The sequence below is a fragment of the Squalius cephalus genome (genome assembly GCF_949319135.1).
Source record: "Squalius cephalus genome assembly, chromosome: 1".
Classification (NCBI taxonomy): domain Eukaryota; kingdom Metazoa; phylum Chordata; class Actinopteri; order Cypriniformes; family Leuciscidae; genus Squalius; species Squalius cephalus.
Window position 1 is genome coordinate 43951467 of NC_137122.1, and position 24595 is coordinate 43976061.

General features: G+C 37.5%; 1 protein-coding gene across 1 annotated transcript in view; it reads right to left on the reverse strand.

The window, feature by feature from the left end:
- Positions 1–24487, reverse strand: part of doc2a (double C2-like domains, alpha) — a 41681-nt gene extending 17194 nt beyond the window's left edge. The window contains exons 1-5 of the mRNA XM_079847987.1: positions 24346–24487; positions 18781–19100; positions 5980–6059; positions 5720–5794; positions 680–789 (exon numbers count right to left, since the gene is read on the reverse strand). Of these exons, the coding sequence (XP_079704113.1) occupies positions 680–789; positions 5720–5794; positions 5980–6059; positions 18781–19096 (581 nt within the window). The 5' untranslated portion in view covers positions 19097–19100; positions 24346–24487. The remainder of the gene's footprint in view (positions 1–679; positions 790–5719; positions 5795–5979; positions 6060–18780; positions 19101–24345) is intronic.
- Positions 24488–24595: the final 108 nt, after the last annotated feature.

Here is a 24595-nt window from a genome sequence, read left to right on the forward strand (position 1 = left end):
ACCCGTAGAGCAGCAAGAGCTGGAAATGGCTCAGACAGAAATGTATATTTATGAATGGGATTAGGGTGATATTTCTGGCTTCGCCAGTTTGGTCGGAAGTAAGCGCCTGCCCTTTTTTTCAAAGGTTTGCTAGCGTTTTTGTGGAACCGACACTCTCCTCTGCTCCTGTACTCTCCCTTGGAGATAAACGGCTAAATGACTTTTCTCTGACTACTGTCACCCCTCCACTGAAAAAAGGGCAAGTCTGAAAACACCAGCAGTCCCAGTCTCATATTGCCAGGGGATACTGTTCATTTATAACATGAGCGCAAAGGCAATTTTCTGTGGATAATCACAGGATAAACCAGAGTGCAACAGCAGTCAGGAAGAACATCTTCAGCACTGCAAAAATATTCAGGCTAAATATATGCTGAATTTCCAAGACGTGCACAACAGTAGTTGTACCCAAGAAACTAGATCATTCCTGAAGGTTCATAAGCGAAAGGAAGGTCTGCTAAGCAGTCACCCTCGCTGTCAAACACCTACACACCTACTGTCGAAGCAAGATATGCAGGCTACTGTCAAATCACTGCTCTCAGAGAGAAGAATTTTTAAGACATATCCAGAATAGATTTACAGGCTGCTTGGAGTCGCCAATAAAGTAAGACGGATTCAAGGGTGCACATATGTCTTCACTAACCTCAGAGTCTTCCTGTGCATATCCTCTTCCGTGATGCCAAGGTAAGTAAGAGTCTCATTCCAAACAGGATTTAGAGAATTACGTACAGTTTTGGTTTTCAGTTTATTGGCCTGTGGGTATAAAAACATTTAAACTGCTGTCACATTATTTATACAAATAATAAAGAAATAAAATTACATTAAAAGAGTAAAGATTTTGGAATACCTTAATTCTTTGATGCATATATATAGTATATATTGATCAAAAGTGACAGTAAATACATGCATAATATTATAAAAGATTTTAAATAAATGCTGTTCTTTTGAACTTTCTATTAATCAAAGAATCCAGGAAAAATTGTATCACGGTTCCACAAAAATATTAAGCAGCACTGTTGAGCAAAACATTGATAATATTAAGAAATGAGCAGCAAATCAGCATATTAGACTGATTTCTGAAGAATCATGTGACATTGAAGACTGGAGTAATGATGCTGAAAATTCAGCTTTGCATCACAGGATTAAATTACATTTTAAAATATATATATTAAAAAAAACTGTTATTTTAAATGTATATAATATTCAACAATTTTATTGTTTTTACTGTATGTTTGATCAAAAAATGCTGCCTTGATGAGAATAAGTGACTTCTTTCAAAAATATGGAAGTAAAATAATGCCAAATGTTTTTGAAACAAAAAAGCCAGTTGAATTGCACTACTTGAAAAAAAAATATGCATTGCATTAACCATGCTTGCATTTTAAAGCATTGTATTTGTAGGGCTTGCATTTTTATGGGCTGAAACTCAACATGGTTGAATATTTCAGCTGTAAATATTTCAATTCAAAACATTTCAAACACATTTTCATTATTAAAAATTCAATAATCCATATTCACCTTTCATATTTCACTTCTAAAATATTCCATCAGGTGGTGCAAAAGCGCGTGTTGTTGACGAAGACCGAGCAACAGTTAGAGCAAGCCATTCATTCATAAAAACTCACGTCAGCAATGTAAGTCTATTTGTGATTATTATGATGGCTTTTTTATGTTAAATTCAGTGTCTTCAGGGTTACTTTTCCTGTGTAGACTACAAGCATTTTTCTCTACCGTAAATGAGATTATAATGTTATTCCCCCAATGCGGATGTACAGATCCAATGTTACATTTGAGGTTGACATACTGTATATTTATCTTGGTTGTTTAGTTGCCTTAACTTTATATTGCAGCGATGTGCTGCATGCAGTAGGCTACTAGGGTTTCCCTCAATACTTCAGGATTCCCCTGCTGGATATATAAAACACTTAACGTAGCTTAATGTACTAATACAGTGATATAAAAAAAAAAAAAAACTCACAGGCAAGCAGATGGACTCAGAATATGACCTTAACGCGCAAAGTTTAATGCTGAGCATTTCCCAGTGATATTATTGGCACAAAGTTGGCTTGACATTGGACATTCGCACATTTAGGGACATTCTCTCTATAAAGTGTATACGACATTGGTATACACGTTTCTAACTTCAATAGCATTTGAATAGAACGACTTACAGTCATAAAACCAACTGTACAGTGTTCATTTAGTGTCAGGCATAATGCGCACCCTTTATATTTTTTATATTTATTCAAATAAATTGAAGTTTGCTATTGAAGTTAGAAACGTGTATGCCAATGTTGTATGCAACTTAGACGGTCCCTAAATGTGCGAATGTCCAATTTCAAGCCAATTTTATATTTAGGCTACATTCAGATGGAGAGTATGCTCGGCAATCTACTGCTTTTCCTGCAGTTCCTGGATGTCAATGCTGAATTTACTGTGGAATTTGAACCACTGAATTTGTGGAAGCGAATTTGCAAAGCGAAATAAAATGGACCGGATATTATAGGTGATTAAAATGGATTAAAATAGGTATTAAAATGGATATTATAGGTTGTATTTTTAAACAGTTTGAATATTTTGGAAGTGAAATATGAAAGGTGAATATAGATTATTGAATTTTTAATAATGAAAATGTGTTTGAAATGTTTTGAATTGAAATATTTACAGCTTAAATATTCAACCATGTTGAATTTCAGTCCATAAAAATGCAAGCCCTAAAAATACAATGCATTAAAATGCAAACATGGTTAATGCAATGCCTATTTTTTTTCCAAGTAGTGCAATTCAACTGGCTACTTCCATACAAAAATATCTAACTAATGCCAAATTTAAAACCTATAAAACATTTTTAGTAGCAGTTGTTTCTGGATTAAATGTACTTAATGTGTCACCACTTTGTCAGGTTTTATCATTTTTAAATTGTACTCTCATCAATAAAACACAATATGGCCAAAAAATATGTTGACATCCCCTTCTAATTTATGTTTTTGGCTAGACTCCTTAACGACTCAACTGAAGATGATTTTTGGAACGGTCTGAGGAGCGTGCTTTTCTGTTCCAGCATGATAATACTGTGCACAAAGCAAGATCTATAATGAAATGGTGTAGAAAAACGTGACAGGCACAAAGCCTAAACCTGAATCCCATTGAACACTACTGGGATGAATTGGAACGCCGACTGTGAGTCAGGCCCCATCACCCAACATCAATGCCTCTCTGATGCTCTTTTGTCCGAATGGGAACAAATCCCTGCGTACCTGCTCCAACATCTAATAGAAAGTCTCTCTAGAAAAGAGGCATCAGTTAGGAAAGATCAACTCTTCATTTTTTCCCACAGTTTTGAGATTAAATGTTCAACAAGCACATATGGGTTTGCTGTTCGGGTGTCCTTTTTTGGGGGGGCATAGTGTTTAAAGAGTAAAATCATACATAATTAGGTTGTTTAGGTCAGAGAGCAAGGTGGTTTGGATGATACATAACAACTATGAATCAAGGGCATAGATTTGGTTGGGGGGTTGAAGTGTGAACAGAGTCCCAGGGTATGCTCCCTCATTAGATTTAATTTTTTTATTTATTTTTGCAAAATGGTCTTTAGTGGTGTCTTACCTATTATCCACTAATGCATAGTTGGTTTATGACGTAACTGCAATAAAGTAATAGCCTAGTTACCTATTACTTGTTTACATAGGATATATGTGACCCTGGACCACAAAACCAGTCACAAGGGTCAATTTTTTGACATTGAGATTCATACATCATCTAAAAGCTGAGTAAATAAGATTTCCATTGATGTATGGTTTGTTAGGATAGGACAATATTTGGCCGAGATACAACTATTTGAAAATCTGGAATCTGAGGCTGCAAAAAAATCAAAACATTGAGAAAATCGCCTTCAAAGTTGTCCATTTATGTCCGCGATTGTGCTGCATTCACTCACAAAAATATTTTTTATATATATTTACGGTAGGAAATTTACAAAATATCCTCATGGAACATGGTCTTTACTTAATATCCTAATGTGTTTTGGCATAAAAGAAAAATCTATAATTTTGACCCATACAATGTATTATTGGCTATTGCCACAAATATACCCGTGCGACTTATGACTGGTTTTGTGGTCCAGGGTACCATATGATAATTTTGTGATAATTATCTACTTAAAAGTGCCATGGGAAGTCAAATTAACTTTACTTAACATTTTCTTATAATGAAATTGTTTATTTCCCACTCCGTAACAGTTCAGCAGGCTCTTAAAGGTGCCATTGCATGGATTATTTTATTATTTTAGAATGTTTCCTGGGGTGCACTTATAATGTTAGTATGTTTTTTAGATCAAAATTTGTTATAATTTAGAAATAAAAGGCATTTTTCCTAGCCTGATTTTAGCCTCTGATTTGAACACTCTGTTTGAAGGGGCGTGTCTGCTGTGAGACTTCAGTGTAAACGCCCACTGCTGTGATTGGCTGCTGTGAGACTTCAGTGTAAGCCTGTTGATCACGTGAATGAAGATCTTATCATTGCAACGCAGTTTCTGCACTCTCACTAATGATTTCACCAATGCAAACAAGATGTACGTACAGTAAGAGCTTCGTTGTGCAGTGTAACAGCGTCATTGATTTCATAACGAGTTTTGGCAAGTGTCCAGATAAACTCGCGCTGTGTGATTGACAGCTTGGGCGACTGGAAAGGGATCGTTCTTTAATCGCTATCTGTATATTAATCACAGTTTAAGTAAGATTATTTTCATCCTACTAAGAGAAACGACGTGAAGTTGATCGTTTAGTCACTGGCTTGATTTACTGATGCATAAACAGTATTGAACGACTTTGAGAGAAAGATTATCTGTCTGAACTTGAACAATTACACATCAGACATTCACACAACCCACTGGTTCTTCAGAGGCTCAGATGAAGGAACTGAAAAATACCTTTGTGTTCAAACACTGAGCAACTGCCATGCTTCGCTCGTTTGCAAGCCATGATGTCTCGAGAGGAAAAATGATTCGGACGATGATTCGGCTTGAGTTCCGCCTGGCCTTGAACATGGGCTGGCATATGCAAATTGTTGGAGGCGTACATATTAATGATCCCGACTGTTGCGTCACAGTCGGTGTTTTGTGGAGATTTACCTATTTTTCAGGGGTGTTTTTCAAAAACGAGATTTAAATAAGAAGGAGAAAACAATGGTGTTTGAGACTCACTGTATGTCATGTACATGTACTGAACTCTTGTTATTTAACTATGCCAAGATAAATTCAATTTCAAATTCTAGGGCACCTTTAATGATTTCGGCTATGTGATCTCTCGCATAGATTTTCTATCATAAATTCTACAAGACAAAAATTTACCACAATAACTGTTGCTAGAATAAGGGTGGTCATTAAAAAGCTTTCTAATTGATGCAACATGATGTTTTCTTCTCTTCTCATCAGTCTTTATGTGGCTGTTTTAGATTATGTTTGACTTTCTCCATTGCGTATTGAGTAGTAAGTTCTCGATAGAATCAAATGGGTCGCACATTTTATGTTGTGATAGGTGCTAGTTTTGGTTATTGGTGGGTTACCTCCCCCACACCCCCCGCAAACTACACCCCTGCCCTGAATGGTTCAAATAACAAATACAAATCTGTCCCTTATAGTGAACTTTATGCATAAAATGTTTAATTACTCCAAACAGGATCTCACCTTGCAGGCTCCTGGTAGAAGATGAAGTTTGACATACGGATCTGCCAGGCCATTAAAATCCATGGGTTTCAGACCCTAAACAAAAAACAAGCCGTTTTAATGGACAGGAATGCTACATAAAAATATATATATAGAAACAAAGGAGCCCTGTTGAAGTAGAACAAACTGCTAAAGGGTAAATCACCTGCAGGTTTTTGCAGTGTGAGTCACAGATAGGTGTGAGTGTGTAGTGAACTGCAGAGGTGTGAGATGGACGTTACCTTGGCTCTGATGATGGTACAGTGGAGTGAACTGGTTGCTCTCTCATACCTCAGTTCAAACTCTAACGTCCCCAGTGCAGCTACACAATCACAGGAATGATAGTATAAATGTTAATAACATCACTACGAAATCTACCATAATACCTGACAGGAAGCAGATTAAACGATCCATTATGAAACACAATTAGGAGGCGTGCATATATGACAGATGGTGAGATGGATAGCAACATTGCAAATTGGAATATTAAGCCAGTACTAGCCTATGCGTATTGCCAATGCAAATGCAATACAAGATTAATATTGCAGAATTATTAAGATAATTCCTATATAATTTTACCAGGCAAATCAACAAAAATTAAAATAAGGTAATATGATCAACATAATACTTTACTATGTACAATATAGCTAGGCCTATATTTCTGCAGGGAATATAGCAGGTAGGATGCACTGATCTATATAATGACATTATAATGTCATTCTATATAGATCAGTGGTAGGATGCCCCTTTGTGGATTTGCATTACCATATGGATAATAGCCTATATTTATTAAAACAATAAATTATATTTGATAACATATATCTGACAATATATTAGTCTGTTTTTTTGGTTGCTTGTTTGTTTTTTTAGTAAATGGAAGGTTTATTTTCTCTGTTTTTTTTAAACAAGATTTTTTGTCATTCATTTTTTGACATAACTAGGATATTTATTCAAATATAGGTCACACCACATAAGCTATAACAGATTAAGTAAAATTATAATTTATAATATAGTATAGGCTCTATACATTTAACAATGTATGATTTTACGAATTGTTTTTCTCTTAAGTTTTTTTTTTTTTTTTTTTTTTTGAAAGCTATGACATTACTTGCCTGAGGTTAGGTGGCATTGTTTTGGTGTCTTTTCCCACGGTCTAAACACTACTTGTGCGATTACTTGAGAAAAGACGAGGCTGAATCCAGCTTCTTATTCGCAGCTTCTTATTGACGCTATCCGTTCCACCTTAAATGACGCGAACTTCCGCGTTTGCTGGCTTCTTATTGACGCTCAACTTAGGGACCGTGCGGTTTTTCTATTTTTCGCGTTTTTTAAAGGGATTGTGTTACTTTTGTGTTTATTTTCAGAATAAAATATTAATAAACGATGTTTAAATGCAAATAACACTGATATATCAGCGAAAACGGACTTTAAAAATATAAAGGCACATAAGTATAATTAGGCTACAGTATTCTTTAATTATTTGTATATCATCAGCTCAGTTTAGGGACCATGTGGTTTTTCTCTTATTTACACTTTTTAGGGACCCTGTTATCTTGTTGGCCTATCTATTTTCAGAAAAGAATAATACACTATTTTGAAAGGTAAATAACAAATAATTATAGCATAAAATGACTGTAAAAATATAATTAGGCCTACATCATTCTTTAATTATTGCAAATAACATAATTTGAATCTATTTAAAAAATAAATAGAATACTTTTTTTTATTATTATTATTACAAATTAAAATTTCACAGGGTAACCAGAGATTATGCTCCAGCTTGGATCCAGCCTCTTATGAAGACTTGTGGAGACCCCATGCAAGGACTCCAGAACATCAAAGATGGATGATTATAAAAAAATTAAATAAAGATAATTTTATCATTGCTTTAAATGCATGTATGATATTTCTAAATAATTTGTGCAATCTTATAAATGTACTTTCTGATATCTCATAAAATCCTATTGTGATTTTGTAATATAGAAACATGCATTTTCTGTAAAGCTGCTTTGAAATTATATGTATTGTGAGAAGCATTATACAAATGAATGTATGAATTAAATTGAATTGACTTGAAAGAGAAATTGCATGGTTACTGTACATTTTAAAGTTATGGACCACATCTGACAATACAGAAGAGTTATCACATTGTCAGCCTCAGAGGGTGCGTTAAATTGGACATTATCCCATTATAGTAGAGCTGCTCCTCTAACGAAATCCAAATTTTAAGCAGTTTTTACTGTGGAATTATTTTTTTATGAAGCTTTGAACTTGGCACTTTACACAATGCAAAAAGAGCCACCTAATGCATTTTCTGCCCAATATGCGGCGCTGTTTTTCGGCAGCTTCAGAGGGTGCGTTAAATTGGACATTATCCCATTATACTAGAGCTACTACTCTTAACGACATCCACATTTTAAGCAGTTTTTACAGCGGAATAATTTTTTTATGAAGCTTTGAACTTGGCACTTTACACAATGCACAAAGAGCCGCCTAATGCATTTTCTGCCCATTTCGCGGCGCTGTTTCTCGGCAGCCTCAGAGGGTGCGTTAAATTGGGCATTATTCCATTATAGTAGAGTTACTACTCTAACGAAATCCAAATTTTAAGCAGTTTTTACTGTGGAAATATTTTTTTATGAAGCTTTGAACTTGGCACTTTACACAATGCACAAAGCCGCCTAATGCATTTTCTGCCCATTTCGCGGCGCTGTTTCTCGGCATCCTCAGAGGGTGCGTTAAATTGGGCATTATTCCATTACAGTAGAGCTACTACTCTAACGAAATCCAAATTTTAAGCAGTTTTTACTGTAGAATTATTTTGTTATGAAGCTTTGAACTTGGCACTTTACACAATGCACAAAGAGCCGCCTAATGCATTTTCTGCCCATTTCGCGGCGCTGTTTCTCGGCAGCCTCAGAGGGTGCGTTAAATTGGACATTATCCCATTATAGTAGAGCTGCTCCTCTAAGGAAATCCAAATTTTAAGCAGTTTTTACTGTGGAATTATTTTTTTATGAAGCTTTGAACTTGGCACTTTACACAATGCACAAAGCCGCCTAATGCATTTTCTGCCCATTTCGCGGCGCTGTTTCTCGGCAGCCTCAGAGGGTGCGTTAAATTGGTCATTATCCCATTATAGTAGTGCTATTACTCTAACGAAATCCAAATTTTAAGCAGTTTTTACTGTGGAATTATTTTTTTATGAAGCTTTGAACTTGCCACTTTACACAATGCACAAAGAGCCACCTAATGCATTTTCTGCCCAATTCGTGGCGCTGTTTCTCGGCAGCCTCAGAGGGTGCGTTAAATTGGGCATTATTCCTTTATAGTAGAGCTACTACTCTAACGAAATCCAAATTTTAAGCAGTTTTTACTGTAGAATTATTTTGTTATGAAGCTTTGAACTTGGCACTTTACACAATGCACAAAGAGCCGCCTAATGCATTTTCTGCCCATTTCGCGGCGCTGTTTCTCGGCAGCCTCAGAGGGTGCGTTAAATTGGACACTATCCCATTATAGTAGAGCTGCTCCTCTAATGAAATCCAAATTTTAAGCAGTTTTTACTGTGGAATTATTTTTTTATGAAGCTTTGAACTTGGCACTTTACACAATGCACAAAGCCGCCTAATGCATTTTCTGCCCATTTTGCGGCGCTGTTTCTCGGCAGCCTCAGAGGGTGCGTTAAATTGGACATTATCCCATTATAGTAGAGCCACTACTCTAACGACATCCACATTTTAATCAGTTTTTACTGTGGAATTATTTTTTTATGAAGCTTTGAACTTGGCACTTTACACAATGCACAAAGAGCCGCCTAATGCATTTTCTGCCCATTTCGCGGCGCTGTTTCTCGGCAGCCTCAGAGGGTGCGTTAAATTGGACATTATCCCATTATAGTAGAGCCACTACTCTGACGAAATCCAAATTTCAAGCAGTTTTTACTGTGGAATTATTTTCTTATGAAGCTTTGAACTTGGCACTTTACACAATGCAAAAAGAGCCACCTAATGCATTTTCTGCCCAATACGCGGCGCTGTTTCTCGGCAGCCTCAGAGGGTGCGTTAAATTGGACATTATCCCTTTATACTAGAGCTACTACTCTAACGACATCCACATTTTAAGCAGTTTTTACTGTGGAATTATTTTTTTATGAAGCTTTGAACTTGGCACTTTACACAATGCACAAAGAACCGCCTAATGCATTTTCTGCCCAATACGCGGCGCTGTTTCTCGGCAGCCTCTGAGGGTGCGTTAAATTGGACATTATCCCTTTATACTAGAGCTACTACTCTAACGACATCCACATTTTAATCAGTTTTTACTGTGGAATTATTTTTTTATGAAGCTTTGAACTTGGCACTTTACACAATGCACAAAGAGCCGCCTAGTGCATTTTCTGCCCATTTCGCGGCGCTGTTTCTCGGCAGCCTCAGAGGGTGCGTTAAATTGGACATTATCCCATTATAGTAGAGTTACTACTCTAACGAAATCCAAATTTTAAGCAGTTTTTACTGTGGAAATATTTTTTTATGAAGCTTTGAACTTGGCACTTTACACAATGCACAAAGCCGCCTAATGCATTTTCTGCCCATTTCGCGGCGCTGTTTCTCGGCAGCCTCAGAGGGTGCGTTAAATTGGACATTATCCCATTATAGTAGAGCTACTACTCTAACGAAATCCAAATTTTAAGCAGTTTTTACTGTGGAATTATTTTGTTATGAAGCTTTGAACTTGGCACTTTACACAATGCACAAAGAGCCGCCTAATGCATTTTCAGCCCATTTCGCGGCGCTGTTTCTCGGCAGCCTCAGAGGGTGCGTTAAATTGGACATTATCCCATTATACTAGAGCTACTACTCTAACGAAATCCAAATGTTAAGCAGTTTTTACTGTGGAATTATTTTTTTATGAAGCTTTGAACTTGGCACTTTACACAATGCACAAAGCCGCCTAATGCATTTTCTGCCCATTTCGCGGCGCTGTTTCTCGGCAGCCTCAGAGGGTGCGTTAAAGTGGACATTATCCTATCACAGTAGAGCTACTCCTCTAATGAAATCCACATTTTAAGCAGTGTTTACCAGGCGCGTAGCCAGTAATGGGCCAGGGCGGCACTGGCCCGCCCACATAACTCACTGGCCCGCCCAGGCAAGTTTGATCAAAATACATTTTTAGTTTATTTTTATTATTCAAATGTATTTAAGAAAATATATTAATATAAACCTGATTTATTGTTGACTGGTGTGTGTGTTTAATTCTTTTTCCGAATAAAATGCGTGAAAGCCTCCCTCCGGAACGTAATTGGTTGCTATGGTTGCTAGGGGTTCCGACTCCGAGTCCGACAGGAAGACTCTCTAGGCGGCGGGCTCTGGCGGCCTTTAGTTCTTTGAAAAATAACTCTGTGACTCTTTGGACTATGATGAGATCATTTCTGTTTTTAATACTAAACCCAGGCACTTGCATCTTGTTTTGTAGAATGAAAACAACAAAGGTAGGCCAGTTGTTTAACTAATTTCCTTAATTTTTGCCCGTGAAGTGATTTAAGGCGAGACACGGCAAAAACATCGGGGTTTTTTTTCACTGGTCAATTTTAAGATTTTGGGCTATTTGTTTTCTTCAATGCCTTATTTCAGACTTGTGGTGAAAAAAAAAAATCCAAAATACACATTTAGGTCTTTATTTTACTACATTTTGTCTATTTGCGTCTGTATATTTCTCCTAAATTCAACAAAAGTTGGCGTTGTTAATCAATATGCTGCTCCGCGATCGCTGTCTGCACCTGTCATAACACAAACACCGTTGAAAAGCTCTCTACTTTCTCCTGTACACAATGCTGTCGGATCCAAATATGGTAATTTCCTTTAATCAGCAACCAATCGTGAAAGTACAATGGGGCATTTAACTCTAAAAGCGAAATCTCATTGGCTGATGTCAATTTCTGACAACGTGATTCGTTCAGATGCATCACGTGACGTGCTCTGACATTTTGATGTGTGTTTTTGACTGGGGTTCTGTTCAGTTGTTGGCCATAAATGCTGTGTTATAAGTTTTTATGTATTTTAGGTGGTTTGTATTGTTGTTGCTGATGATTTGATAAGATATTGTGTCTGTAAATAGTTGTTTCTGCTAAAAAAGTATGATTTTTTACATTACAAATCTTTAAATGCTGTTTTCTCAAAATTAGTTGTTTGTCATTCTCCAGAACAACTGAGGAAGTTTTATGGTAATATCTATTATTTTAAAATGTTACCCTATTCACCTGTCTCGCCTTAAGTTAGTGGTGTGTTGTGTACAGTATAGCTGAATGCCTTATAGGCTAGCCTACTGTACATTGTTTAGTTTAAATTAGTTGCAATTTTTTGGGCACAAAAGCTTAATTTCCACCAGGCTGATTGCATTGTATATGGTTGATTTATCAGAAATTGAGGAGTGTGTTGTTATTCATTTCAAACCGTGCTCTGCTGATATTTTTCATTATTTTAATTTCTTTTACTTTTAGCCTACTTTATTTTCAGGTGAACTGTCTTTGCACTGCTGACTAGCCTGAATAAAATAGACAGGTTATTGTCTATGCTGGTGGTTTGTCCAGCCTTTATTGAGCTCTGATGGTTGAACATGATGATTATTAGACAGTGTTTTGTTATTGCCTTTGCCCAATATTGCAAAATAAAGGTGTAACTGTTTTTGCAGTTTATCTATTATTTTTTTCTACTCTCTAAGGTTTAATTATTATTTAAGTAATTCTTTTTCTAGGAAAAACTATTGGCCCACTCACTTTTTCACTGGCCCGCCCAAAATACAATTTCTGCCTACGCCACTGGTGTTTACTGTGGAATTATTTTTTTATGAAGCTTTGAACTTGGCACTTTACACAATGCACAAAGAGCCGCCTAATGCATTGTCTGCCCAATTCGCGGCGCTGTTTCTCGGCAGCCTCAGAGGGTGCGTTAAATTGGACATTATCCCTTTATAGTAGAGCTACAACTCTAACGAAATCCAAATTTTAAGCAGCTTTTACTGTGGAATAAAATTTTTATGAAGCTTTGAACTTGGCACTTTACACAATGCAAAAAGAGCCGCCTAATGCATTTTCTGCCCAATACGCGGCGCTGTTTCTCGGCAGCCTCAGAGGGTGCGTTAAATTGGACATTATCCCATTATACTAGAGCTACTCCTCTAATGAAATCCCAATTTTAAGCAGTTTTTACTGTGGAATTATTTTGTTATGAAGCTTTGAACTTGGCACTTTACACAATGCACAAAGAGCCGCCTAATTCATTTTCTGCCCATTTCGCGGCGTTGTTTCTCGGCAGCCTCAGAGGGTGCGTTAAATTGGACATTATCCCATTATAGTAGAGCTACTACGCTAACCAAATCCAAATTTTAAGCAGTTTTTACTGTAGAATTATTTTGTTATGAAGCTTTGAACTTGGCACTTTACACAATGCACAAAGAGCCGCCTAATGCATTTTCTGCCCATTTCGCGGCGCTGTTTCTCGGCAGCCTCAGAGGGTGCGTTAAATTGGACATTATTCCTTTATAGTAGAGCTGCTCCTCTAATGAAATCCAAATTTTAAGCAGTTTTTACTGTGGAATTATTTTTTTATGAAGCTTTGAACTTGGCACTTTACACAATGCACAAAGAGCCGCCTAATGCATTTTCAGCCCATTTCGCGGCGCTGTTTCTCGGCAGCCTCAGAGGGTGCGTTAAATTGGACATTATCCCATTATACTAGAGCTACTACTCTAACGACATCCACATTTTAAGTAGTTTTTACTGTGGAATAATTTTTTTATGAAGCTTTGAACTTGGCACTTTACACAATGCACAAAGAGCCGCCTAATGCATTTTCTGCCCATTTCGAGGCGCTGTTTCTCGGCAGCCTCAGAGGGTGCGTTAAATTGGACATTATCCCTTTATAGTAGAGCTACTACTCTAACGAAATACAAATTTTAAGCAGTTTTTACTGTGGAATTATTTTGTTATGAAGCTTTGAACTTGGCAATTTACACAATGCACAAAGCCGCCCTAATGCATTTTCTGCCCATTTCGCGGCGCTGTTTCTCGGCAGCCTCAGAGGGTGCGTTAAATTGGACATTATCCCATTATAGTAGAGCTATTACTCTAACGAAATCCAAATTTCAAGCAGTTTTTACTGTGGAATTATTTTTTTATGAAGCTTTGAACTTGGCACTTTACACAATGCAAAAAGAGCCACCTAATGCATTTTCTGCCCAATACGCGGCGCTGTTTCTCGGCAGCCTCAGAGGTGCGTTAAATTGGACATTATCCCTTTATACTAGAGCTACTACTCTAACGACATCCACATTTTAAGCAGTTTTTACTGTGGAATTATTTTTTTATGAAGCTTTGAACTTGGCACTTTACACAATGCACAAAGCCGTATTGCGCCTTAGGCCCATTTGGTGGCGCTGTTTCTCGGCCGACTCAGAGGGTGCGTTAAAGTGGACATTTTCACATTATAGTAGAGCTACACCTCTAACGAAATCCAAATTTTGAGCAGTTTTTACTGTGGAATTATTGTTTTATGAAGCTTTGAACTTGACACATTACACAATGCACAAATAGCCGTATTGCGCCTTAGGCCCATTTGGCGGCGCTGTTTCTCGGCCGCCTCAGAGGGTGCGTTAAAGTGGACATTATCCCGTTATAGTAGAGCTACACATCTAACGAAATCCACATTTTGAGCAGTTTTTACTGTGGAATTATTGTTTTATGAAGCTTTGAACTTGACACATTACACAATGCACAAAGCCGTATTGCGCCTTAGGCCCATTTGGTGGCGCTGTTTCTCGGCCGCCTCAGAGGGTGCGTTAAAGTGGACATTTTCACATTATAGTAGAGCTACACCTCTAACGAAATCCAAATTTTGAGCAGTTTTTACTGTGGAATTATTGTTTTATGAAGCTTTGAACTTGACACATTACACAATGCACAAAGAGCCGTATTGCGCCTTAGGCCCATTTGGCGGCGCTGTTTCTCGGCCGCCTCAGAGGGTGCGTTAAATTGGACATTATCCTCTTATAGGACAGCTGTACCTCTAATGAAATCCACATTTTGAGCAGTTTTTACTGTAGATATAACACAATGTTATACAGAGGACATAACACAATGCACAAAGAGGCGTATTTGTGCATTGTGTAATGTGTCATGTTAATTGATTGATTGGTTAATGAGTATGCTCCCAATTATTGTGTTTGTCATGTGTCCATGCCATGTGATTTTCTATTTAAGCTGCACCTGTACCAATAAATGATTGATTGTGTGTTCTCGGATTATTGTACATTGTGTAAAGTGCCAAGTTTAAAAATTCATACAAAAAAAATCTACAGTAAAAAGTGCTTAAAATTTGGATTTCGTTAGAGGAGTAGCTCTACTATAATGGGATAATGTCCAATTTAACGCACCCTCTGAGGCAGCTGAGAAACAGCGCCGCGAAATGGGCAGAAAACACATTAGGCGTATTATTGTACATTGTGTAAAGTACCAAGTTTAAAGCTTCATAAAAAAAAATTCCACAGTAAAAAGTGCTTAAAATTTGGATTTCGTTAGAGGAGTAGCTCTACTATAATGGGATAATGTCCAATTTAACGCACCCTCTGAGGCAGCTGAGAAACAGCGCCGCGAAATGGGCAGAAAATACATTAGGCGGATTATTGGACATTGTGTAAAGTTTAAAGCTTCATAAAAAAATTATTCCACAGTAAAAAGTGCTTAAAATTTGGATTTCGTTAGGGGAGTAGCTCTACTATAATGGGATAATGTCCAATTTAACGCACCCTCTGAGGCAGCTGAGAAACAGCGCCGCGAAATGGGCAGAAAATACATTAGGCGTATTATTTTACATTGTGTAAAGTACCAAGTTTAAAGCTTCATAAAAAAAAATCCACAGTAAAGAGTGCTTAAAATTTGGATTTCGTTAGGGGAGTAGCTCTACTATAATGGGATAATGTCCAATTGAACGCACCCTCTGAGGCAGCTGAGAAACAGCGCCGCGAAATGGGCAGAAAATACATTAGGCGGATTATTGGACATTGTGTAAAGTTTAAAGCTTCATAAAAAAATTATTCCACAGTAAAAAGTGCTTAAAATTTGGATTTCGTTAGGGGAGTAGCTCTACTATAATGGGATAATGTCCAATTTAACGCACCCTCTGAGGCAGCTGAGAAACAGCGCCGCGAAATGGGCAGAAAATACATTAGGCGGATTATTGGACATTGTGTGAAGTTTAAAGCTTCATAAAAAAATTATTCCACAGTTAAAAGTGCTTAAAATTTGGATTTCGTTAGGGGAGTAGCTCTACTATAATGGGATAATGTCCAATTTAACGCATCCTCTGAGGCAGCTGAGAAACAGCGCCGCAAAATGGGCAGAAAATACATTAGGCGGATTATTGGACATTGTGTGAAGTTTAAAGCTTCATAAAAAAATTATTCCACAGTTAAAAGTGCTTAAAATTTGGATTTCGTTAGGGGAGTAGCTCTACTATAATGGGATAATGTCCAATTGAACGCACCCTCTGAGGTAGCTGAGAAACAGCGCCGCGAAATGGGCAGAAAATACATTAGGCAGATTATTGGACATTGTGTGAAGTTTAAAGCTTCATAAAAAAATTATTCCACAGTTAAAAGTGCTTAAAATTTGGATTTCGTTAGGGGAGTAGCTCTAATATAATGGGATAATGTCCAATTTAACGCACCCTCTGAGGCAGCTGAGAAAACACGTCGCGAAATAGGCAGAAAATACATTAGGCGGATTATTGTACATTGTGTAGGGTACCAAGTTTAAAGCTTCACAAAAAAATTATTCCACAGTCAAAACTGCTTAAAATTTGGATTTCGTTAGAGTAGTAGCTCTACTATAATGGGATAATGTCCAATTTAACGCACCCTCTGAGGCAGCTGAGAAACAGCGCCGCGAAATGGGCAGAAAATACATTAGGCGGATTATTGGACGTGTAAAGTGCATTGTTGTCAGATTGGGTCCATAACTTTAAAATGTACAGTAACAATGCAATGGCTCTTTCAAGTCAGTTCAATTTAATTTATACATACATTCATTTGTATAAGACTTTTCACAATACATAATTCAAAGCAGCTTTATAGAAAATGCAGATTTCTGTTACAAAACCACAGTAGGATTTTATGAGATATAAAGTACAGTTATAAGATATAACAAATTAGTATTTACAAACTCATGCATTTTAAGCTAAATTAATGTGCATTTTAAAGCAATGATAAAATGATCATTTATTTATTTATAATCATCCATGTTTGATGTTCTGGAGTCCTTGCAGGAGTAGGTTTCATCTCTTCAAATGTGTCTGAAGTCCTCATAAGGGTCTGGATCCAAGATGGAGCATAATCTCTGGTTATTGTGAAATTTTAATTTGTAATAATAATAAAAAAAAATAATTTAAAAAGTATTCAATGTATTTATTTTTAAATACATTCAAGTTATGTTATTTGCAGTAGCCTAATTAAAGATTGATGTATAGGCCTCATTATATTTTTTTACAATCATTTTATGTTATTATTATTTGTTATTTACCTTTCAAAATAGTGTATTATTCTTTTCGGAAAATAGATAGGCCTACAATAAACAGGGTCCCTAAAAAGTGTAAATAAGAGAAAAACCACATGGTCCCTAAATTGAGCTGATGACATGTAGCCTACAATAATTAAAGAATACCGTAGCCTTATGTGCCTTTATATTTTTACAGTCCATTTTCGCTGATATATCAGTGTTATTTGCATTTAAACATTTTTTATTATACTTTTATTCTGAAAATAGACACAAAAGTAACACAATTCCGTTAAAAAACGCGAAAGAGAAAAACCGCACGGTCCCTAAGTTGAGCGTCAATAAGAAGCCATCAAACGCGGAAGTTCGCGTCATTTAAGGTGGAACGGATAGCGTCAATAAGAAGCTGCGAATAAGAAGCTGGATTCAGCCTCGTTGAGAAAAGATACATTAGAGTAAGTTTGTATGACCAAAACTTCACCTTCCAAACTTCACCTTCACCTTCCAATGACCAATGACCATCACCTTCTGATCATTATTCGTATTTATATCGTGCTATAGCTAACTAGGCCTAGTAGTAAAGAGGAATAGATTATCCGACCGCTCGCCGTTTGAACAGTGGCATCTACATAGGTCTGTCACGTGACATTAAAGAGCACCAAAAGTACGACATCTGTTGTTTGGGTTGCGCGGTGAAACAAAGATAATTAAAACCTGAGACTTTGTTAGAAAAAATAACTAAATTGTATAATCGCTTTTGCTCAATCATGCTAATGCTATATCCGAGTTCACAAGTTCACAAGGGTTATGCAATGCGTATTTGGCGTGCTGTCCGGAGGGAGGATTCCGGGCTCGGAGTTTTGGCCCGAACCCAGAGTAACGTATTCCCCCCGGCTGTGATAAGAATAATTAGGACTAGAAGTGAGGAGATGATGCGGTGGAGGGATGCTGATAAACTGTCAACGAACAAAGGTAAGTCTGCTGTATAATAAACCTCTTATAGTTAATAAACCTCATTTAAAATGACAGCTATGCCCATCTTTGTTTTCCTGCAACACACTCACACACACATATGTGCTTATATAAGTTAGCCCTATAGGCTATAATTAATAAAATCCAACAGTATTTTATAAGAGCCGAAAATATGTGGATATTTGGAACTACTCAGTAGGGTCATGGATGGGGTTTGAACAACAATTCTTATCAACCTATAATTTACAAACTATGAATGTTGTCCTAGGACTAATAAAACACACCCTTACTTGTCACAGTCACCGCTCTGAGATGCATTTCTCAAAACTCCCATGATGCATGCACTCACATTTGACCACACTGGTTATGTGCTAAGAGGCCACTGACTGTACAACTTATGTAACATTATTATACTTCCATGATACCTTACAGTTACAGTTGTGTGTTGATGTGTGACTAAATAGTCTCCCTTGGATGTGTGTGTGTTTTTTCTGCAGGTATTTAAGCATACAATGTCAAAACTTACTACTGTCATCGCTGTCTGAACTGCAGATGTCCACAGATGTCTCGATGCTGCTTGCTGCTGACAGAGTCCCACCCCCTCCCCTCGCCCCTGCCTGGAGAGGGGACAAGAGACTTCCCCTCGTTCCTCCAGAGGTCCCAACCCCTGGGCTAAGAGCCAGTGGAGAAGCAGGGTTAGGAGAGATGGGCTCAGCGGTCGGGGAGAGTCGGGGGAAATAGGCAGAGATCTGTCTAATTGGTCGTATGGGGCCAGGACAGACGTCTATGGCCATGTGTTCCTGGATGGAGATGGTAAGCTTTTTTCCCTTACGCACCGTCATAGAGCTAAACCAGAGAGAGAGACAGTTATTTTGACACTTATTCACTTAGATGTGCTTCATCCAAAGCGACTTAAAATACTTAAAAGACGGTTCCACCAGAGTCACCGGCGGTTACAAGGATAGTTCAAGTGAAAATTCATGCATCATTTACTCACCTTCATGTTGTTTCAAACGTGTATGACTTTCATTCTTCTGCAGAACACTGTTATTTGTTCTTACAATTCACTGAATTTATATTTTTCAGAATATCTTCTTTTGTGTATCACAGAAGAAATAAAGTCATACAGGTTTGGAATGACTGAGGGTGAGTAAATGATGACAAAATTATAATTGAACTATCCTAGCTTCGATCACAGCAAGTCTAAGTGCTTGATTCTGATTTGCTGCTCAGATTACACATTTGTTTATAAGGTGATGGACCACAGAAGCTAGTGAATCTGTGTGCAGGCGACAAGGAGGATGAAGACCAGGAAGTTTGCTTGTATAGAGCTGTCACCATAATACTTGTGAGTTCTAACACCTTGCTGTCCATGCGCTGACTACCTTCGCAGCTATCTCCCACCAAAGAACTACCGGTTTGTAAAATCTTTGCAGTGACTCCCATCACCACAGAATTGTGATGAATGTCGAGTGTCGAATTCTGATATAACTGTTCAGACTGAGTATGCATTGCAAAAGATTGGATCTGTATCTGGTTTAGTACCACATATGGAAGTGGCACAAATCTGAATCAAAAATATCAGATTCCATGTGCTGTTCCCACTGTCATGAAAATAAAATTAAAACACTTTTGCCTGCAGTCTGAATGAAGCCTATGTGCCTTACTCGAGGGCATGTGGTAATAGGCTTGGGGAAAGACATGTGAACTTGGTGTTAACAGCAAAAATCCATAACCATCAAACTTCCCACTATTTCAAAAGCAGATTCAAAGCAGTTTCATGAGCACAGATGTTCATGTAGTCCACCCCAGCATGACAGAAATTCACTACTCAGATCTTGAGGGCACTTGGTTTCACAGAAATGCATTTAGTCTTAGAATCTCCTTTGAATGTTGAGGCCATTGAATTTAAACGAAAGAGCCATTCTTGTTCTTGAAAGGAGTTGTAGACATTTTACTGGATCTAGAGACCCGTGTTAGAGACCAAAACCAAACGTTTCTTTGTTGCGTTCTACTTTTAATGCTTAAACAGACACAAATATACATGAGAGTTGCAACTTAGTTGCTGAGTGGAGCTGCAAACTACAGCACAAGAGCAATAGGCTAGAGGCTGTGAGTATGAGTAGGTACAAAGCGAAGTGAGGAAAGAGTGGCTGGAGGTTCAGAGTTGGACGAGAGTGGGCGTTTGCATGCTGCGGCTTAAGAAGTTTGTGCTGAGCTCTAGCTTTAAGAACTCGCCATCTAAGCCCTGCTCTGGTTTATTTAGAAGTCGTGAGCAAAAATCTATGCTTGAAGCCAAAAGCAGTGCTTGGCCGATTTCCTCTTCCCTGCAGGTTTACTCAGTTTTATTCGATGTAAATTGAAACAATTGGTAAGCCTAACTGGTGTCTTCCTTTCTAAATTAAAGACCTTCTTCCAGAGACCTCTTAACAACCTTGTTTGTTGTTGTTTGTTCTGACAGACTGTCAGATACGCATTTGATCTGTAATACCTCCAGAGACTGAGATGAATTGACCTGGCTTGTCAAAACTGTTTCTGAGCTGCCAGTGCCACAGCACACTTTCAATTTCAACCTGCTCTTCCAACCCTCAGTGTGAGCCGAGCTGGAAAACAGGGCAGCAGTTAAGGTTTGTCAGCTTCACTAAGCGCTTTGCTTAAAGCACCACCGAGAACCGCAAATGAGCCAGTTTCAGACCCCAAAATATTAGTTTTAAGAGTTACTGTGCTAGAAGGAGGAGAGGATGGGAAATGGGTTAAGAGAAAGAGAGAAAGTGAGTGTGTAATTTGATAAGAAGTGAGAATGCACTTTTGACTTTATTCGTGGTTGTAGCCACAACATCTTGTTTCTATGGGTACACTTGATATGCAGAAACTCCCCTGAGCGTTTGCAGCTAATCCCAGCTGAAATAATTGAGAATTTCAATCAGGAAGATAATTTTAAAGAGCACATGTACTTTGGTGGTACTATGGAACAGTCAGCATCATTGTTAAGTTAGGACAACCTTGAAATACAAACGGAGCTATATATTATTATGTTTAACACTTTTTTTTTGCACTTTATTTTACTGTACGTGCACTTACGTGTAATTACAGTGTACTTACCTATGAAAGTGGGTAAAGGTTAGGTTCAGGGCATAGTTATTACCCAGTTATTTTAATTACTATAATAAGTACATACTATGTACATGGGGAACAGGACTGTAAAATACATTTTTGTTTTATCATTTATTTATTATACACTACTGTTCAAAAGTTGTATTCAGCAAGGATGCATAAGGATCAAAAGTTATAGTTAAAACATTTATAATATATAATAGATTTCTATTTCAAATAAATGCTGTTCTTTTCAACTTTGTATATATAAAATAATCCTGAAAAAATGTATCATGGTTTCCATAAAAATATTAAGCAGCACTACTGCTTAATAATGATGCTTAAAATAATGATGATTAAAATTCAGCTTTGCCATCACACAAATAAATTACATTTTTAAATATATATATAACTGTTATTTTAAATTGTAGTAATATTTCACAATATTTTTGTTTTTACTGTATTTTTGATCAAATAAATGCAGCCTTGGTGAGCAGAAGAGACTTCTTTCAAAAACATGAGAACATCTTGCCAAGGGAGACACTCGTAGCCGTAGTTTCAAAAGAAGGAAGAGTTCAGGAATAGGACACATACTCATACATATAGTAGCTGACCTTTAAGGTAATTTTGAGGCATTTTGCCCAAAAGCACATCATTACATGCCATTGCAGCGATTTGTACTTGTCAATCCATCAGGGTGTCCACTGTTTTGACAGGCACCATGGCTGTCTCCACGGTGGTGGCAGGTAACTTGTCATAATGGCATTGGTGAAGCACCGCTAATGAGATCATGACACATGGACGCTAACAAGATTAGCGATTAGCACAGTACCTCACGCTTAGCAGAATTTTATTTCTCAGACTTCAAATCAAATCTCTTCCCACCACCTGCTGTACATAAGAATACGTGTCTGTGATGTTTATGAAACCTGCTTATTTCATTATTTATTTAAACATTTTCAATGATTTGCAATTCACTGGCGTGGACTGGAATCTAAGGATTATTTTTCAACCCTCAGACTGAGGGAAATGTCAATTTGTATCTAAAATCATTATGTGACGAAATGAGATTTTGGAAATGATACTTGCACACTAGAACAAATCTGAATAATAATATAATTTTTATCAACCAAATGTGATTGTATCGTATATATTTTTACATCTTCTGAGACGATTTCATTAGAGGTAACTATGTGGGCTCATTTCTATTCAAAAGTGATTTTATGTGTTTCAGAAACTTCCAAGCCAGCGGCGGATTCGAATGTAATCTAATTTGCATAGATTTTATGTGTGCTTCTTTTGGTGGGCAACTGTAGACCTCATTAGTGCAATCTTTTAGGAAATCTATTGTTTAACAACCCAAATGGCTAGAGCAATGCTAGTTAAGTCAATCTAGAATTAAGTAAGCTGTCATGTTGGCACTGTTGTTTTAATGTCATCAATAAAAAAAGAAAAACAAACTTGCAGTAACTTGTCCGCTCTGCAATGTGTCGTGGCAGTGTGCACACTAAGAAATATATCCGTAAAATAGCAGCTCATTACCAGGAAATCATCCTTTTTATTTTACATACATTTACGTAAATTTCAAAATACAGGTAAAACACCTGTAAAAAACAAATACGGAAAATTCCTTCAGATCAATACAGTACATTGTGGCCTGTTTTTACGGATTTTTTTTGTTTTTTTTGGAGAGTGCAATTCTCTCGCCTACTGCTTTGCAAAGTGAACTGTGCGCATTGCGCAATAACCCGCTAACTCTGTGAGTGCAGTCACAAAATGAATGAATGTCAGTGCTTGAGATTGGATCACAGCAAGACATGAAGAGGCTGTTGAGAAGACGCCTCGGACTGGGGGGTGGGATGTGAGAGTGAGAGGACGTAATGAAGAGAGATATTCCAGTACTGTATATTACTGACATGTTTGGCAGTGGGTTGTCACAGTACATAATGACACTGTTGGCATTTGAAGCCAAACACAATGGCTAGATGTGATTTGGACTGCTGTCAACATACTCTCTAGCTGATCAAATTAACAAGCTGACTAAGCTGCACAATACTTTAATTGTGTAACTGACACATGTATCTTGTTATTCAGACCCTTTTCACTTTTTCACCATCTCTGTCAGTTGTCTCATTCAGTGTTTAAAATTCTTGTTCAGTTCTCCGCTGCTTCTGCCTGGAGTCTAAATCTGCTCATGCTGACATCTATCTGTCTATCTATCTAACTATCTATCTGTATTTCTGTCTATCTATCTAACTATCTATCTGTATTTCTGTCTATCTATCTATCTGTCTCTCTAAACTCTCTCATGTGTCTCATCAGTCAGTGCTATCATGTTCTCTTTTATTCACACAAGATCAGTGGTCCTGATGAGAAGCACATCACCGTTTCACAGTCAGTCACTGTGTCACTCAGACACTGATGGATTACCAGAGTGAGATAGAGAGAAGACCGCATCGCACGCTTTCCAAAAGAGATTAAAAAAAAAAAAAAAACATCGCATGCACAGTATCTCATATCACAGTATCCCCCATGTGTCAGATTTTTCACATATACTCTCCATCAAAAGTTAAGATTATGCAAAAACAAAACGGCATAATGAGAGTTGAGGGGTGGAGGGGAGGGGAGAGAGAAACAGGAAGAGAGTGAAAAGGTTAACGTGCATGCATACATGAGTACATTAATACTTAACGCAGAATTAGTGCAGGTTGTGGGGGCGCACGGACAAGGACAGAAAGAGAGGTTAAGGGGACCGGCGGTAAATAGAAAGAGTGGACTTTATGATCATTCCATTTCCAGAAATATAAACAGAATAACACTGCAAGAAAGGGTTAACAATGAATTGACTAATTACCAGAAAGACAGAAAGCGAGGGAGGGGTTTGCAAAGAGAGGGACAAACAAATAAATGAATAAACAAGAAAATGCTGAGAGATTCAATTACATAACAGATCCTAGGAAGTTCCAGGCAAAGATAAATAAGAAGGATTTTCTCTTACCTTTGATTGTGTGAGTGTGAAAGACTCCCTCATAAACAAGTGAATTCCAAAGCACAGGGGTCTGCACTAACAGGTGGTGCACGAGAAAGAGATAGAGAAAGGGAGAGAGAGAGAGAGAGAGAGAGAGAAGAGGAGGGGTAGGGAGAGACAGAGAGGGAGAGAGGAGAAGGAGGAGATAGTGAGGAGTGAGTGTGTAGCATAACATCAAAGAATCTATAGGATTGCACATGCAGAAATGTGAAGAAGAGGA